The sequence below is a fragment of the Anopheles maculipalpis genome, chromosome 3RL, assembly GCF_943734695.1.
Source record: "Anopheles maculipalpis chromosome 3RL, idAnoMacuDA_375_x, whole genome shotgun sequence".
Classification (NCBI taxonomy): domain Eukaryota; kingdom Metazoa; phylum Arthropoda; class Insecta; order Diptera; family Culicidae; genus Anopheles; species Anopheles maculipalpis.
The window spans coordinates 14,098,761-14,113,423 of record NC_064872.1 but is presented as its reverse complement, the minus strand read 5'-3'; the positions used below and the strand labels follow the sequence as shown (position 1 = coordinate 14,113,423).

At 44.5% G+C, this 14,663-nt stretch overlaps 1 protein-coding gene across 1 annotated transcript; it reads right to left on the bottom strand.

The window, feature by feature from the left end:
* Nucleotides 1-10,906: 10,906 nt before the first annotated feature.
* LOC126564163 (hepatocyte growth factor-regulated tyrosine kinase substrate) lies at nt 10,907-14,128 on the bottom strand. The gene is made up of 4 exons (XM_050221118.1): nt 14,086-14,128; nt 13,894-13,978; nt 13,568-13,832; nt 10,907-12,817 (listed from the first exon to the last, which is right to left on the bottom strand). Exons 1-4 carry the CDS (start codon nt 14,117-14,119, stop codon nt 10,910-10,912), a joined length of 2,292 nt encoding a protein of 763 aa, XP_050077075.1. The 5' UTR covers nt 14,120-14,128; the 3' UTR covers nt 10,907-10,909.
* Nucleotides 14,129-14,663: the final 535 nt, after the last annotated feature.

Here is a 14,663-nt window from a genome sequence, read left to right as displayed (position 1 = left end):
AATGTGTACCGAAATTTTTCGGAACATTCAACCTCGAAAGCTGCTCTAATCTAATTAACAACAATCCACCACCGGTTCTAGGTCAGAACGTCGGTTTTTGGGCTGTAGTCACCGTATCGTAGGGAAAGCTTCAACATCACTAGTCCAGACTGCAAGGCCCAAGTCCCAAGGGATCTTAACTCATCATTTGCCGCAAGGTCACTGTCGGATGCGTTTTGCGATAAGGCACAGTAATGAGGTGAAGCGAAGAAAAGCCTCGAGAAGGTTGGAGATGTTGCTAGAATGCACTACCCGCCAGACTTCCGGCATAGAAAATCCCCGCCCAGAGGAAGAGGATGATGGTGGTTCTAGCAGGCAGTTTGCATGATAACGGCCAAAGTCGAACCGGAGACGGTCGACGGTTGTTGGGGTAGGTCACAGACATCACATAAGAACGCATCGCGTTATCGTTAAGCGCACCAACCTATCGACAATGTGCCTTGGAACGAGGTCACCTCGCTCGCTTTCCTCTCCCAATATTGGTTTACTTCCACCAACCAAAGCAGGCTGGCAATCGATAGCAGTACGATGTGTAATCCAACACGACACAACAGCGCCGCGCGTTCTAATTAATTATTCACTGTCATTCTCGTAAGTTCCCAAGACGAGCCAGTTCCACAAGCCCGGCAAACCGTGGCATAAGACACCGAAACTGGCCAGAGTCATGCCGGGAAAAACGGAATGCGGCACGCAACCATCTTCCGCCATCGGTTGATAATGGCGTGGAGTCAGAAACAGCTGTGGCGGACTTGTGCCGACGACTGCGTCATCTCGAGCAAACGAGAAGGTACTTCATCATGCAATATGCAACCCGTGTGCCGGTTTCGTTCGAATGGTAGGGTGGTGCCCTATCAATGTAGGGCACCACCACGTTTTATTTTTACAATATTCGCACGCACACACAAACAATGACGATCAGGGTATCCGGACTCCGGTCCCAAAAATGTTTGAATTGAACCAAAATTGTATCATCAGTCGCACAATCACCAGGTTCATAATATTGGCGGCTATCTCCAGAAGAAAAATACAAACAGACGGGAACTACTCGATCTGGACCTCGTGCTGCTGCAGCAACTACTTCATCACTGGTCGCGATGTGATATCGCGTGTCGCAACCTTTAAGCGTTGCTCTTAATTCAATTAGGCAAAATTGTTCTTTCGTACTCTGGTCTCCCCAGGGGCCACGTTCTCTTAACACTCAAACGACGCTGCTACCGAGAGGATCGCTCCCTACGTTTCACTACCAATCACTGCGGTATGAGAAATGACTGTCCTACGGTATCAGCACGGTGTGTGACAATCGTTTGGAATTGCGCACGATTACCTGCACTAAAAATAAGACACTGCGCTACATACGATCGACAACGGTGCATCCACTTGCGCGATCACTGCCACAAGTGCAAGTAATGCGATGCATTACCTTCTCAGCCGAAATTGTACTCAGCACTATTGTACGGGTTACTGTGCCAGCTGCTTCACTTCCCACAATGTATAAGCACTACGGCGAAGACGACCGGACCACGAGGTCTTGCAAACGGACGTCTCGTCCGGTTTGAGTTTACGCGAGAACTGAGCAACCGCGCCAGTTCCGATCGACAGCTGACCTGTACCGTGTGTGTGCACACGCGCCCGCTATTTCTCAGGCCGTTTTGCGCGCGCGGTATTACCCGTCGAGAACTTGAGCAACGAGCGAGCGTGGTGTGTTTTCGCACCGCATATGATGGATTTGACGCGATCTGTCGGGCAAATGGTGCCGTCTAGAAACGCGTATTTTGGAGAGTTAAATTGAAGATTCGTTATCCCGAAGAGATGTTTGGAGAAGAAGCTAACGATCGTATATTAAAATCAAACTCTTAACCAAACCTTTTCAAGTCGTTGTATCAGTCACAAGCAAAAATGAGGGATCGTTGTTTTTCGCCGTTCTGCATCATCATCTCTACCGAATGCAGGTCAACGCTAAAACGAAACGAATGTCCGCACTTTAACCCAACTTTACAAGCGACTTAGCTATCCCAATACTATATTCAAAATAAGTATTTAAAATTCACCATAACAAGATCATTCTTGCTCCCTCCGTTTGCAAAACACTGTTTTTTTCGGTTCCGTGTCTCAATTTCTTATGCGAAGTTTGTGCGAAAAATGTGCAACAATTGGGCTATTTCCTTCTTTGCTTGTCGGCTTGCCATCCAGTTGCCGAAACTACCGAAAACCGGTATATCTGGTTGGATGGCGCCGCACGGTTGCGAAAAACAATTTTTTGTTTGTTGGTTGGTTGGGAACTCTGTCGATCAGGCCCTCGCTGGCGGCTGTGCGTTTCTCCTGGTCTAGGGCACACACATTTTTGGAAAACATTCTTAATGTGTTCGTCACAGCGAAAGACGGAACTGGTGAAATGGAGAAGATGTTTGTTTGTAAACAAAAACATGTCCCTTTTTATCGATTCTCTGGTTCAGTAATGTGTTATACCGTTATTATAGCTTTTTGTTGGGAAGCGAATCCACACAAACTTTTTTTTTTATATAATTGAGGATAAAAAAAAGTATTGGAAAATTCTAGCCGCCATTTAAATTTATTTTTGCATTTAAGTTAATGAGCAATAATATTATAAGTAATTAATCTGTTAAAGATCTTCTAACTGGTATCGAAAATTAGTGACAAATTTATTACTTCTTCTATTTGGTTTGACGACCGCTACTAGGTCACGCCGGCCATTGGATGGCTTCACTCAACTTGTTTATGCCACACGTAGTTGGGTAAGTCAGTCCTCACAATCCGAACGGATTGTGGGAGTGGATGTGGTAAACACATCCGGATGGGACTCGAACTCAGTGCCTGCCGTTTGAAGACCAGCGCCGATGTCGCATTACCACCGAGCCGCGACAAATCTAGTACATTGAACATTATTAATAAGGGTAGAGCATTAAGTTGAGCCACCATTGTTAAGAGTATGCTTAAGACTTTGATAAACGAAAATAAAGTTTGAGTCATAAATTAACTGTAACATACATTCATTACATCTTTTGAACTATTATGAACTGCTGTCTTTTGTATACATTCCAATACATCAGATACAGTTGTTGGCATCTTTTAATTATCATTTAAACAAACTTTTTTGCCACCTTGATCTGCAAATAGATGTGTCAGTTAAGAGTTAAGAGATACTTTACAATGTACCTCACAACAATTAACACCTTGAGAGTCTAATGATACTAAAAATGTAGCAAAAACATCAAGACGCCCAAATGGACAAACGCTGAAAATGACTCTGCACGATCCTCAAGAATGGTGATTCACAAACAAATAACAATATAAAAAATGATTTATGAATCATTGAAAGTTCAAACACAGGGTTTGTATAAAACATATAATCAACAGTAGAAAAAAAAAACCGACATCACATTTATGCGGCACACTCCACCTCCACCCGGGAACGTGATCCTCTCGAAAGATCTATCCGTGTCTGGATTAACAAGACAGCGTACGAATGAAGGAACAACTCAAACTGAAGTGCAAATGAGTATATTACTCCTTGGTCAAAGTTTGTTTTGCTCTCTACCAGGAAGGTGTCCATGCTCAAAGATTCCAGATCTTGTACGTAGCAACCTAACCATGACCGTGAACCGGCCCTGGACTTGAACGTTTGTGCGACAACAGGAACGATGCGTTCCAGGTTGACTTTCACTTCTGCCACTACTACGAGACTGATAGGACTGAAGGGAGGAAGTGAGCAATAAAAGGGCTAACATGAGGCATGTAAAACAAAGAATCGAGCTGCCCTGCAGCGTACTACACGACAATAGGTTCTAAGTTTGCGACACACACGCATGCGGCAATTACAGTACTTTAATCGAGCTTTTCCGAGAACCAGGTGACGTACGTGTATGTGACGTACCTTCCCCCCTTTTGCTGGGTGTACCCCATGCAATCAAAGCCAGTTCGCACGCCAGTTGGAAACTGTGCACAATCATCAAATTACCTTCCGATCGCTAATGATTGTCTGATCTAATCCAATCCATTGCGATCGCCCGACTGCACTTGGAACGACGTACGTACGACAAGAACGGTACACCAAAAACGTCAGAGACTTAGAATGGGTAACAAAACAACAAAAAAATGCCCAAACTAACCTTTAGCCCTAAAACTCTACGACGGAGCTGGATAATGGGAACTTCGAACTAAACTTCGTCTAAAACCAGACGGCGGAACAACGGGAACTGGCCGGCTAAGTTATGATAAATTATGCGCGAAAATCTGCCACTTGCCAGCCAGTGGTCCACCGACACCTAAAGATTTGAGGTGTTTAATTAATGGCCTTGCAATTAGCGAACAGCGGTGGCGCTGACTCGCTGATATAGCGGCTCAATGATCGACAAATTTTGCACGTTCTTGTATACTACACATCCTCACTGTGCACTACCACTCTACAGACAAGGAGGTCCACGGACGGGCAGCAGGTACGGGAGGAACACACGTGCGATTGTGTTTTTCTTAGCGAGCCTCCAAACGGTTCGATCTAGAGTACATTTTAATGAACATCCGCCCGGCTAACGATAATGACTTACGCACCCGAACAGATCGCAGCTCCCCGGTACTAGAGACGCCTGTAAGGCACGAGAAACAAACCGCCTGCCAACCACGTGTCCCATTATGATGGACTCCACCTCAACCGCACGTTTGCTCGTTTATCAAATGGCTGGCAAGATATCAAAACAAAACAGCACACAGGGTGGAAGCGACATTACAAGGAAAAATTAAATGAAAAAAAAAACTTTACGTGTAAAGCCTTCACTTTTTCTCCTCCCGCCTGCTTCTTCTATTTCTTCTTAATACTCGTTTTAATCAAGGGGGAGAGGGCAAGACGCATTAAAACAACGATGACCTTCCACGCTGCCGATCGCCAACTAATCGGGCGCCGAGAATGTCGTCTTAGATCAAGTTCCATGACATTTATTATTATCCACAGCAGAAGGGCGCACACGCACGGCTGCATGCCGGCGATTGATTTGGTGCGAATAAGCGGGTTGTAACGATGTAATAAATCTTTCGCAGGGTGAATAATTGTTTCGAATACGCCGCATTTCCTAATAGCGCTTGTTAAAAGGGGTGAGTTGCCGAGGGGTGTGATACAATTGGCAGAAGAAATGTGTAAAAGTAAAACTAACTGTTAAAACTGACAAGATTAAGATACGTCTTAATGATACAAGTTTGTAAAGGGGATTCAAACAAATTACTAAAAAATCCAACCCATGTGGTAGACAGGAAACAAGGCAGAAAAATTGCTGATCAATCATTTCGATTAACCCTTGGACTAGGGATGAGAATTTCGTTACTTCAATGGAACGATCGAACCTTGGTTCAAAGAAAAACACTAAGTAGGGTTTTTGCACTTACATTCTTCTATCCTTAGGGAGTTTAAAAACGTGTAATCTTACTAATTTTTTTCCTGCATAAAGCTTATCTTTTATAACATTTTATTATGATAAAAACAATACTCAAAGTAGCTTTTTAGAATTTTTGTTTGTAATAATACAATAATTTTTTTTTTTGAGAACTTGTGAGATATTGTTGTGTACACGAAAAGCGAGACAACTACTTCACGATAGACCCCATAACCCTTATCATTTTCCATTGAAGGAAGGAACAATCATTGCAGCTTCCTTCTCAGAGGAGCTGCAATGATTGTTCCGTTTCATTTCGAAAAAAAAAAGAATTTCTCAATCAATACCTAGGACACACGGACTGCGACTGTGGAGCTGCATAATAGAAATGATTGCAGTATACTAGTCATCTGACGAATCGTCCTATTCAGAAAAAAGGCTCAGTAAACTATTAAGAATAAATCGAGAAATTTGTCTAAAACATGGGAGCATTAAATTTTGGGACCAAAAAAAACAAAAAGGTGGGCCAGACTAACGCCCAGACAGACAAATTTGTTATAACCATATATTTTAATTACTTTTCTATCCCTTCTTTGGCTCTATAACCTTGAGGGACGTGATTCAATACGCAGTCCTGCGGTGTGAAGATCGGTTGAAAAAATGTCCTAAACTGCTTTCCAAATTGATTTGCACCTCCAGGAATTTCTGGACACGAATCCCTCGAGCTATCTCAGTGACAGGAACACAATTTTTGTCCTTATATCTCCTGTAAAGCATTATTCGCCTGACGTGACCTGCTTACCGGAGCGTAACACACAGATATTACTGCACTAAATTCGTTGTATAGAGCTCGCCTTTGTTAAGGCCATATTTATCTTTCTTTCAAACGTAGTTTTACTTTTCTGTTTACATTTCAAAAACACTACAAGGGAGTTCCGTTGATCTTGGCGATTTCGACGCCGGTTCATAAACGGCAGGAGCGAGGATCAAATGCTAACCCAACCGTTTCCCGGTAGTGATGATCACCATTACCTAGTAGATCATAAAAGCCAAGAAGTAGAGATGGTTTTAAGCTGGTACAAGTGTTCCAATTGGTGCGTAGTATACACGATATGTCTTGCACAAGTTTTCATTAAAGGCACAGCTCTAAGAAAGATGCACTGTATCTATCAGTACACTGCTCTCAAATTAAGATCGCCATTTCCATGAACAGAACAAGCATCCATCTTCTATCCAATGGGGAGTTACCATACGAACAAAAGCGTCATTAGCCGCTAATGATAAATTTCACGTTGCTTGTTCGATTTCCCAGACTCATCAAATCATTCTAATCAACAAATAATAGAGCTACTTTTTTCTTATCAGACCTTACGCGACCTACAAGGTCTTTGAAGCCTGTTATGGCTCATTAGAATTAGAATAGCATGTTTATCACGTACGGGATAATGGCTCCTTATTACTAGAGGATCGTAATTACACTCAAACCTACGAAGCAGTAGGCTTAAAGTGATCATGTCCAGTTGAGTAAACAATCTTTGCAGTGAAAAAAAAAACTAAACTCTTGTACAAAAATACCTTCAACCACACAAATATACTCCCTTTCCCAACGATCGGAGAGCGAATGCGGATTCTATTAGGAAGCGATCACCGATCATGATCACGTTCAGGTGCAGGGTCCCAAAACCTCAAACAATATTGCACAATGGTCGCGCACGTACAGAAAACCGGCCACCACCACACAGCAACCTACTTTTCTAACTCCAACCCGATGCGGGGTACCGGCGGAAAATGCCGACGAAAAACTACTTTCCATTTTCATCCCTCACCAGCGAGACGGAGACACGGTTACCATCTTGCACAACACGCGCGAAGCAGGGTGGCCCATAATGGCGCGAGGAGGTTGAGAAGTGGATGCGTTCCGTTTTACAAACGGCACGCGGTGACACTGTTCGGCTCCCGCTCGTACATTGCATTACACCCGGCCTCATCGAGTTAGCCGTCCGGGGAGCCTGCTGGAACCTGCCCAAAAACCTCGCAATCTTTTTCGTATCCATAAGTGCTCGTGTGTGTCGTGTGCTCGCGGAGGTTCGTTTGTAACAGCGCCTACAAACCATCGGCTCGTAGTACCGGGCATGCCGAGAAGGCGCGTAACGATCGGTGCTTGTAGGTGCGCCCGAACCAGCGGATGGTTCTTGGTGGGAACAGGAAAAACCACATTCGCGCTCGGGTTTCCATTTATTTTTCTACACTTTAGGACATCTTGCCAATGGTGCAGTTGGTGGCTGCTGTTAGTAGAAGAGAAAAAAAAGATACATGTAGCTGGTGTAAGATACTCACTTCCACGTTCTAGCATTCCATAGGAGCTCATTACACGCAGTAAGACGACGTGTTTGGGTTGGGTGCGCAATTGGTAGGCGCGAAATGCCAAACGTTGACATCCCCGTTGGACTATTCCGTCTGGTGCCAAACCTAACACGACCGGCCAACCACACCACCGACCGATACAGTGAGGGAAGCAACTGTTGACTGCATCCCACTGCGGTTAGGCTATTGCCCAATTTTGCGTTCCTTGTACGGTGGTATCGCGGAGAGGTACCACCGGATACATAGGGAACCACTATTTATCGGGTTGCAGCGATTGCAATTGATTTACGGCGTGCTTGCGTACTTGTGCACCACACCAACCAACGGTCCGGAGACGGAGTGGCAATATTTCTGAATGACTTTAACCTTATCAGCGGGCGACGTGTTGATCATGCTGGTGGTAAAGAAACTTTACATTTTATGATGAAACAAAAGTGTTGCTTCAAGAAGGTGGAATGTATTTGAAACGCGTTAAGAAATAGAAAATATATATTAAAAACTATAAAGTTGAAAAGCAATTATTGCCTTTTTTTGAAGACTTTTAGGACACACAATTTCTAGTGCAAGATGTGCGATATATACCAAAAATAATTCAAAAAAAAGACTTGTAAAAATATCTCAAATTCTGTGTTTTTTTATACTAATGCAGATAAGACATTAAAATGCCTCATTCCAACCACAATCACGTGTGACGTGATCATCGTCGTAGTAACCTAATGGTTATCAATTTGGGCGTCCTTCGCTGTAAGCTACCTTGAGATGGAAACAGGTCAATGTTGGACCAGTTTCTGCAAAATCCCTATCAGTTCGATAATGCCTCAACTGACTCATCTGGTGTGCGCGTGCGAGACTCAGACCTTCCATTTTGAATGCCACCTAATCAGCCACTATTAATCTCCGATACATCTCATCTACAAAAGGGTTTCCTACCGTTTTTTTATACTCTACTCTTGCTTCACAAGGACATTGGGATTAAAACTAAGCCAAGAATTGGCTACTTAACTGATGATCGACGTTCGGCAGTGCTCTTTCTCAATCATTCACCACGAACAATTTATTGGCGGGAGTCGTACGCATTCCTTTATTCCGTTAATGCAAGCTGCTTCCCGGCCGAGCATTTCGCACCTGCTGTCAATGGCCTAAGCTCGCTGTCTCAAGGATGTTCGTGCCGTTCCGCTACGACAAAGACCGCACCATTCACTCAATCTCGGACCCAGCCAGACTAAGGAGAGCTGCAACACCGTTCCCGTCTTACCTCGTCACTCACCGCATTGTAAGACAATCTGGCGGAAACCGTGCACGGTCGGGCACGATCCACGGTTCGGTCCGCGTGAAAGTTATAGACTTCGTGATGCGAATGACTGATAACTCACGCGAACTGCAGCGCGACGGCTTAAGCGTTGATTGGTGCAAGATAAGGGATGTCGAAAACAAACAAACAAAAATTGTGTTACAATGCGAGATGAACGTGTTCAACGTGCGCCAGGATCTCGCGTCGATCGGGTGCAACTGGGAGCAGTTCTTCTTTTTTTTTCTACAACATTAAGTACAACCAACCGGTCAATCTCGTTTCCGCAATCTCGAGGAATAGAATCGTCAGCGCGAACGAAACAATGAAAGTAAGTTTAATTACTTCATATCGCTCGGTTGTGCGTGCTTACTTGTGGCTAGTTGACTTTTTTGCCCTCATAACAAGCTGTTAGAAAGATGCTTAAAAGATTATAGCGAGATAAAATTATCACGTGCATTGCATGGTTTGGGGAAATAACTGTTTACTCGTTAATCAAAATTTAAATGGAGATTTGTTCAAATTTGGAATGCCTCCAGAATATATTTTAATGTAGTATTTGCTATGGGACATTCGCTGGTTTAAATGCGCACAAAATGACAATTCTTCTACTAAAGGACCTCACCGGCCAAGGGAAGTAGGAGTCTGAAGGGATTCGTCGTTCAATGGGTCTTATTTTACATTGAGACGTTGTAGGAAAATAATCTTCATTATGCTAGGAAACACATCTGATAAAAGACCGAGATCTCCTAGGGTCTTCATTTACTTAGATACCCCGTCGTTGATTAGGCCACATAATCCAAGGCCACAAAAGGCCAAAAGGCCTAGTCATGTAAAGGGTGTAGTTAAGCACCATTTACCAAAAGATTACAAGTGCCAAGATTGTTATAGTCATACTCATAGTATTTTCACCTAAGGCTACCAGAAGTTTGAATCCACAACTGATGAACGAAAATATGTTTAAAAGTGAGCAAAGTGAACGGCCGTCTGGTGCCTCGTTGTTCAGGATATCTCGATGTCTAGGGAACATCGCTGTTGAAAGGCCCTTATTGTCCAACGTACCTTGTTCTCCAACATGTATTATTTGGCAAAAGACCTAATGGTCTAACAGAATAAGACTACCAATTAAAAATGCCCCGATAGGATCGTATACCGATCCCCCTTGATTATTGAAAGACTTCGCTATATGTACCAAAAGGCCTCGTAGTCTAAAGAGCTTTGATTTGATTCGAAGAAGCTTATTCTACCGAAGGACCTAGTTGTCCTAAGCTTCATATATCATACTTAGCGACCTCGTAGTGAAACGTCTCATCGTGCAAGGGGCCTTATGCTCCAAAAGTCCTCGTCGTCGTCTTAAGAGTACTCTCAATCAAAATAAAATGTACTTCTACAAATGGAAAGCGCCTCGGCTACTGAACGGCATTGAATTACTGCGGTTCCTGCTAAAGGACATCGTAGTTCAAAGGTCATATGATTAGAAACCTCGCAGAATCGAAAATGATTATTCTAAGAGTAGTTCCCTCTTGAGCCTTTTTCAAGCCAAGATATGCTACTGAAAGCTTGATGAAATCTCCAAAAGCGACGAACCTTTTTTCAATTTTTTATTCAATTGTGACTTAGCAATGTTTAACCTTTCGTAGTAATATTTATTTGCATCATATCATGTGGTTCGGTACATATTTAGTTTGCGCTTGCGCAACAGTTTTGATAATAACGAATTGTTGGCATATAATAAAGGGAAAACACAAAACGAAAAAGCCCTTAAAGCGACAGCTGCACTTGCTTGTAATATTTCACACTTGTACGGCTTTTCCATCTTGCTTCGTCTACCTTCCTTTCTTTAATCGAAGCTAATTAATTCCGCTGTAGCTGGTTCAGGATTTGGGGCTGGAGGTTGCGCTTGCTGCGGCGGTGGAGCGACAACCGGTGCTGCTTCCGGAGCAGAGACCATCGGTGCGGGTGGTGGAATCTGCACTACGGGTGGCAGCGCAACCGGAGGAGGAACCTGTTGCTGTTGTTGCTGCAGATCGTTCGACGGTTGCATTGGATTTCCGCCCATTAAACCGGCCTGTTGTTGAGTTGGTGGTGGTAATTGTTGTTGTGGTGGTGGTTGCTGCTGCGGCGGCGGCTGTTGCTGCGGTTGTTGTGGAGGTCCCATCATCGGTGCTCCCGGCATGTGACCTCCGCCCGGCATATTTATAGCACCCGGTGGTGGCACCTGTCCAGGCATTACATTCATCCCAGGAGGAATAATACCAGGTCCACCGGGTGGTGGTTGCATCGGGCCTTGCTGCATCGACACCTGGCCGTCGGCACCCGGAGCGGTGGCACCAGGCATTCCGTACTGTCCGGTATGTTGAGGTGAAAACATTTGCTGCGGTGGTTGCTGCTGCTGCTGCTGCGGCTGTTGTTGATAGTGTGGAAGTGTACCGTTTGTTGGAGGCATTGGACCGTACGGTCCATATCCCGGTCCCGGATACCCACCAGGGATACCTCCAACATGCACAGGCGATCCCTGCGGTCCTTGACCCGGTGCCGGACCAGGCGCCATGAACGGGAATGCCGTGCCCATACGATACTGTGCCTTCTGCTGCTCCTGACGCATTTGCATCTCACGTTCCTGCTCCTGAATGCGCTGCAAAGCCACTTGTCGCTGGTATTGCAGATATTCCTGCTTCTTCTTTCTCATAATCTCCAGCTTCTGGGCCATCTGCAACTGTCGCTGACGTTCCTGTTCCTCAGCAATCCGCTGCAACTTCTCCTGATGCTCCTGTCGCAACACATCCAGCGCTGCACGCGAATCCTTTATCTGCGTCAGCTTGTCCTGCAGCTGCTCGTACCACATACGCTTGTCGTCCATGTCCTTAATGAACGTCAGCAGCCGCGCATGCAGTGAGGTCAGATTCATGAACAGCGTTTGTACCGAGCTGTCGCACGAAATGCTCCGACCACGGCTCGAATTCGATTTCATACGATTCACAAAGATTTCCACCTGCGTTTTCATCATGTTAGAGAACTCATCAATTTCTGCATCTTCCGGTGCGCTCTTGGTCAGCAGGCTTGGTTGCATCGAAGGCATCGGACTCGGCATCGGGCTCGGTGCCGATGGAGAAGCCGGTGAATCCATCACCTGCCGCTGCTCCCAGTAGTTGCGATTTAGGTAGCGAGCCAGTTCCGGATCGGACGGTGGTTCCTCAACTGGCGAGGGACTTCGTTTAACTTGAGCCTGAGGAGTTTGCGGTTCCGGTGATTCCGGAGCCTTGTGAAACGTGACACGCCGTGCCTGAACTTGTTGCTTCGTTTCCGCTTCCGATTGGCTCAATGCAAGGGCGAGCTGGAGTTCCTCCTCTTCCCGCAATTCTTCGTCCGTCTTGCGTGCTGGACCCTGTGCCTGCTGGGCAAGCGAGCTGGTCAGATATTCTGCCGGCAGATCTTCTTCCTCGGTCGGTTTCTTGGTGAGTGTTGCCGTCGGTCGCTGAAGTTGAGCGTAACATCCATCACATACGCGTACCTCCTTCTCGATGCCAAACTTGGGCAGGGTGCTGTTCTTCGACGAACATTGAGCACAAAAGACCTGACCACAGTTGCGGCAATGATGTTTGCGCACGGTGAACGTAAACTGCGATCGGCAACGGTGGCACACATCTCCATCCACCCAATCGGGTGCGATATCCGAAGAAAACATTGCATCCGCTTCCTTCAGCTCGGGGAACTTATGGCCTTCCGTTTTCAGAATATTCATCGTATCCTATTGGTAGAACAAGAAAAAAGCAATTACGAAAAGATTTAACAGAAATGGCAAGAAAACATTTGACCAATGTATGATGTCAACGACTATGTTTATAAAATAGGACAAAGAAATGTGTTCGTTTTTTTGAAAAATGAAATAATTCCTACATGAATGTAGTGATTTTTTCTACCCTTAAAATGTGCAAATACAGTACGTAACACAACAATAGGGTCCCACTAGTTTTACTGATCTCTTCAAGTCTTCATCTCTTTGAATATTTCAAATTATTCTCAAAAAACTAGTGGCCCTATCGTTCTGTTATGAAGTGCACAACACTTAGTTCGTTTCAAGAGAAGGAAATTCGACATCTTCTACATTTTTATCACTGCACTTTACGGTATTCTCGTTCTTTGTTGTCGCGTTTCACTCCCTACCATCGAGTGCAATCCGTTTTAAATGGTCCAAATCTTCAAAATTAGAACGCAAACTAGTAACAGCACCCTCATCTATTAAATTTTTCGTCCAAAACGATAAGTAATATGCATAATACAAAACTTTTCTCCTATAAAGCCTACCGTCATTTTCAACCTCACTGATGATTCACACTAATCAAATTACGTTGAGCACTAACACAGACCGTAGCGAAATGCAGCTTGCTTGCACACGAATACGACCGCAGACCCGTTTCGCCTTCGACGGCCAACAAACAACTGTCAACTCGCGTCCGATGCGCAAACAAACACAGTAAAGAACCTTTTTTTCGCTTACCTTTATCGAGCGATACTTTATGGTGGACCGGAACGCGTACGCCCATGCCTGTATTAGCTCGAGCATCTTTGCCCGCACTTCCTCGTGCTTGGTAGTGTTGACCAAAGTCTGGAACATTTCGCAGTTTGCCTTGTTCGCTATCTCGTCGTGCACGGGTGTACCGCAGTTCTTGACAATGCTTTCCAGCGCCAGCAGTGCGTACATGGCCGTGATCGGGTTGGGGGATTGCATCTTCTTTTTCAGCGCCTGAACCGCATACTTGGCACTACAAAAGTAATGGTAGCTATTAGGCATGCTCAGCCCCATCGTAAGACGGTTATACTCACTTAACATCACCCTGCCGGATGGTGTCACAGATGACCAGTATTGCCTGCCAGTCCGGTTCCAGGTTCAGGTTACTAGTGGCATTCTCTGAAACGTTTGTGCAAAAAATAAATAAAAGCTCCATTTTCATAAACCCATCCTGGATGTGGCTAATGGTACCCTCCCCCACCAAGTGTCGAGGTTCCTTTACTTACCCAAACTTTTATCAAACACGGATGTACGAAACATTGTGCGATTTCGTTCAATTAGTTAACTATGCCTTCGTGACGTTCTTTAGCACTAGACTCGCCAGGAAATGACTCAAAAACACAGATGATTTTGCTCCCTTTTTTGTTCCGAACGTAGGATGACGTATTTACGAACAAACAGAAATTATTTCCGTTTTTTTCTATTTTGATAAGCAATAGCGGTGACAGCTCGTTTGCTGATGTACGCGTGAGATCGCCTTCTGGTAGTGTCAAATAGACGGCTGACATTGGGGTTGTTGATGTTTTTGATTTAAATTAAGCCGTTTACTACTGCCGGTTTCTAAAAATCTCCCCAAAAGGGGTAATTAACTAGTAAAAATCTTCTGAAAACTCTATTGAAACGTAAAAACTTAGACTTATATTATATAAGTGTGTTATATGTATTCAGTAGAAACACTTATTTTATTTTATCTTTGGATGCATAGTTTATTAGTAGTCGAATTTTGCTAATTTACCCGCGCAAATTACTCACTTTGCCACCGATGTGCTACAATTTTATCTCTAAGGTACTAAATCAACATTAT

What these genes read in the sequence shown, in the direction of transcription:
- LOC126564163 (XM_050221118.1), bottom strand. Translation starts at nt 14,119, where the DNA reads ATGTTTCGTACATCCGTGTTTGATAAAAGTTTGG. An exon ending in ATCCGGCAGGGTGATGTTAA is followed by an intron (nt 13,833 to 13,893) that starts GTGAGTATAACC and finishes TTACTTTTGTAG; the next exon opens with TGCCAAGTATGCGGTTCAGG. An exon ending in TAAAGTATCGCTCGATAAAG is followed by an intron (nt 12,818 to 13,567) that starts GTAAGCGAAAAA and finishes TTCTACCAATAG; the next exon opens with GATACGATGAATATTCTGAA.